This window comes from Castanea sativa, chromosome 5, assembly GCF_040712315.1.
Source record: "Castanea sativa cultivar Marrone di Chiusa Pesio chromosome 5, ASM4071231v1".
NCBI lineage: Eukaryota > Viridiplantae > Streptophyta > Magnoliopsida > Fagales > Fagaceae > Castanea > Castanea sativa.
The window spans coordinates 3105992-3109751 of record NC_134017.1 but is presented as its reverse complement, the minus strand read 5'-3'; the positions used below and the strand labels follow the sequence as shown (position 1 = coordinate 3109751).

The window sequence follows — 3760 nt, the reverse complement described above, 5'->3', positions numbered from 1 at the left end:
ATACTACATTTTAGACAACAGTTTCTAGTATTTAAACCATATTATATGTATTTTTATACATTCTTTTAGCTACAAGTATTTCCAAAAAAGATAAACATAGTTATTAAAACAACATTACCAAACGCGCGTTAAGGGTCTGTTTGGGTCCGTCCGTATTGCCATGTATAACCGACTTTTGCTTTTTCCCTATAATGGTCATCAGCGAGCGTTGTATGCACACTACTCCTCAGTACCAAGAATTTTCTCTCTCCCACTTTACCTGGGAAAACCGAACCCCACACCTTCTTCTCTCTCTCTCTCTGTCTCACAGCGAAAAAGCAATGGAAACAGACGCAGCAGACACAGACGTGACCATGGTTCCAGCCAACCCCGAACCCGAGGCCGAGGCCGCACCCGCCTCCTCAAGCTCAGCCCTTCTGGCTGCTGCTTCCTCTTCCTCTTCTTTTAGGAAAAACAACAAACGCTTCGAAATCAAAAAGTGGAACGCCGTTTCTCTCTGGGCTTGGGGTTAATTTCTCTTATATCAATTTTCCCTTCTTATCTCTCTTTCATTTTTGTCTGAATTTTTGGGTTGCTTAATTTTGTTGGGTTTTTGTTTGATTGCAGATATTGTGGTGGATAACTGTGCCATCTGTAGGAACCACATCATGGATCTCTGTATGTACCCTCTAATTTTGAGCTTTCTTTTTTGTTTTTTAATTTCTGGGTTTTTTTTTTTTTTTTTTTTCTTTCTTTCTAATATGGGGTTTTGATTAGGCATTGAGTGCCAGGCGAATCAGGCTAGTGCTACTAGCGAGGAATGCACTGTTGCTTGGGGTAATAAGAACTAACCTTAATTCTTTTTTTTCTTTTTTTTTTCTTATGAATATTTGTGTAATCTTACCCAAGAAAATCAAAGTGAGAGATGAAAAATAATGGGAATATGTGATTAATAAATGGGTTTTTGTTTGTCTGCTAACTTGGTTGTTTTTTAATGTAATAACCACAATGGAGTGATGTTTTGTTTTGGGAAGTATTAATATGTGTGAACTGTGTTGCAATCACCATATGGGGTGTTTCTTTTTTACTTTTTCTTGCGTTTCATTTGATATGTTGGCGTGTATTGGGTCTTGAATTGGTTAATGTGTCTTGCTGAAAGTTAATATATAGCCCCATTTGGATTAGTGGGTTAAATTGGTCTCCTTTTTTTTTTTCTTTTTGTTGGGATATTAGTATTACTTAGCCATGTGTGATTAGGATTTTGGGCTTTGATAACATCTTGCAAAGTGGATATGGTGGGATATTAAAACTGTCCAATGATGTAGCGTGGTTTTTTTTTTGCTTAAATTTGTCGGTCCATTACACACTTTGCATGTCATCGGCTTTTATTCTGTGAATTGTTGAGTTTTTAAATTAGATTATGGGAAATTTTGTTTACTCTTCGAAGTTGGAGTTGGGGTGAATAACGGGAGCTCCAAGGTGTATATATTCAGTTTATTTTATAAGCTAATTTGAAGATTATCACTTAAGGATCTGGTGAAATTTCTAGTAATGGTTGAGGTTTAAACATCTTAGAAATTTGAGTGTTAACACTTGAAAATTTGCTTCTTTATACCTCAGATAATATTGAGGTGTTGCGAAATGAGCGAAGTTTATGAATTTGAGGACATGACAATAAATAATCATACTCTAAAAGTCTGAAAGTCATGTACTATTATCTTTCTAGCTTTGGTAATCATACTTTAGGAGTGTGAATGCTTGATATGTATTGTAACCATGCACTATCAATCAGATATGGCCCATTTAATTTGATAACTTTGTTTCATATGCAGTGGCTCAACCAGGGTTGATACTTTAATTATCACTTTCTGTTAGTGCATATGCCTAGATAAGGCACTTGGGATCTGAAATTTAGGATTAGAATTTAGTCTTATTTTTGGAATCTTTTTGTTCTATGTATCGGCGAGGCGGTAGCCAAATAGGCATAGAATCACAGATTCCTTATGAGTGTCCATCGCCAAATTTTGTGATCAGTATTAACTATTGAGGAATTCGACACTTGTATATATATAGTCTACTAGAAGAAAGTAATTTTTATTTTCTTCACCATGTTTAAGTGCTTTGAGGGAAGTCCTTTTTATCAGCGGTTTTCTTCATGGATGAGCCTCATTTACTAGTTTAAAAAATAAATAAATACGACTCCAAGCATAGGGGAGGGAAAAGTGGTTTCATGGTCAGGACTTTTTGGTTTCTTGAATCATGGCAAGGATTTTAATATATTTTTTTTTAGGACAATGGTATTTTACATATGCTGCTGCATTTTCATTAATTGACTCTATTCAAACTGAGGATTGTTAAATATCCTCTTCATCTTGTTTTTCCAGTGTATCTTTCCATAGCCCACTGTATTCATAATTAACTGTGTCCAAACTGAGGATGGCCTAAACACCCTCTTCAACTTTAAGGACACACTGGAGTCTGAGTTGGCGGTTTGATTGAGAAGAGAAGACCCTTATAGTGGGTTGTTGATAGTTTTTTACTTTGTTTGTGCAGGTGTCACTCTGTAGTTTTGAGGAAGAACTTCTGTTCTATTGGTTAATTTTAGTATCTGTCAACATTAGGATCCCAATTATGACCCATGTCTTCCCATAGATATATATTCTCAAGCTTTGTGTCTAAGTTTGACAGTAAATTGTGCATTACTCGTTGAAGTTTTGATTCAAAGTTTAATAACTTGGGAGTTTTACTTTGAGAAGGATCTTCCTTGTCATCATGTGCCTGATGATGACCAATTGATTTTCTTAATGTGAAAATTGATTTGTTAATATGTGCCTTGGTTTTTCAATGATTAGTTTTATTTACAAACATGGTTTATTTTTCTGCAGGTGTTTGCAACCATGCCTTCCACTTCCACTGCATCAGTCGATGGTTGAAAACTCGCCAAGTTTGCCCATTGGGTATGTGCTATGTTTTATGGCAATCTATTAATGTATTTATTTATGCTTACAACATTAGTTCATGAGCCTCAGGGCGTTCAAACCATGGCTCTCTCCGATAGGAGGAACTGGACATTCCACTAGTCCATGGGCATGTGGTGCAATCTAATATTTCATTCGATGGCTTAATCCTTATCTGCTCTGCATACTTCAGATATTGTGAGTTGTAACTTCTCATTAAGTGTTTTTTTTTTTCCCTTGCAGACAATAGCGAGTGGGAGTTCCAAAAGTATGGTCACTAGAACTGTTGACAACAAGAACACTGCATACTGTTTCTTTTGCCCCGCTCCTCAGTTTCTTTTTAGCCAGCAGTTCAAAGTGCATAACCTGAAATTTAGTACTTTTTAGTGCTTTGATGTTATTTGATAGTATTTACCCTATTGTTTTTTTGGCCAACATGTTATTGAGGCTTTGAAAATGGCATTTTGGACCCAAATTTAGGGATGAGAATGTATTAAGTACTCCATGAGATTAATGAAAGTATTAATTTGCCTATTTGTAGACTTTGTGGTCATTTTTATTTTGTTAGCGGTGAAGTTATGATGGTTTTTTTTATCTCGTTTATTATGTTCTTTTGATTTTTTAATGGCTATTTTCCTTTGCTCTTTTGGAACAGGCTTGTGCTTCTAATGGTTTTGACTGACCGTACAAACTCATTGAATCAATAAATCCACTAACATAATTTTTTCATAATTTCGATTGGAACTAATAAAAGTTGTTATTTATTGATGTGTAGGTAATGTTGTAATCACTACTTGTAATGTTAATGATAAAAATTGTGAAGC

The 3760-nt window shown here is 35.3% G+C and overlaps 1 protein-coding gene across 1 annotated transcript; it reads left to right on the top strand.

Annotated features, from left to right (window-relative positions):
* Window positions 1-202: 202 nt before the first annotated feature.
* Window positions 203-3470, top strand: LOC142636697 (uncharacterized). Its single transcript, XM_075810984.1, has 5 exons — window positions 203-507; window positions 607-657; window positions 757-816; window positions 2865-2936; window positions 3180-3470. Exons 1-5 carry the CDS (start codon window positions 213-215, stop codon window positions 3215-3217), a joined length of 516 nt encoding a protein of 171 aa, XP_075667099.1. The 5' UTR covers window positions 203-212; the 3' UTR covers window positions 3218-3470.
* The last annotated feature ends 290 nt before the right edge of the window (window positions 3471-3760 follow it).

What these genes read in the sequence shown, in the direction of transcription:
- LOC142636697 (XM_075810984.1), top strand. Translation starts at nt 213, where the DNA reads ATGCACACTACTCCTCAGTACCAAGAATTTTCTCTCTCCCACTTTACC. An exon ending in GGAATGCACTGTTGCTTGGG is followed by an intron (nt 817 to 2,864) that starts GTAATAAGAACT and finishes ATTTTTCTGCAG; the next exon opens with GTGTTTGCAACCATGCCTTC. An exon ending in TCGCCAAGTTTGCCCATTGG is followed by an intron (nt 2,937 to 3,179) that starts GTATGTGCTATG and finishes TTTCCCTTGCAG; the next exon opens with ACAATAGCGAGTGGGAGTTC.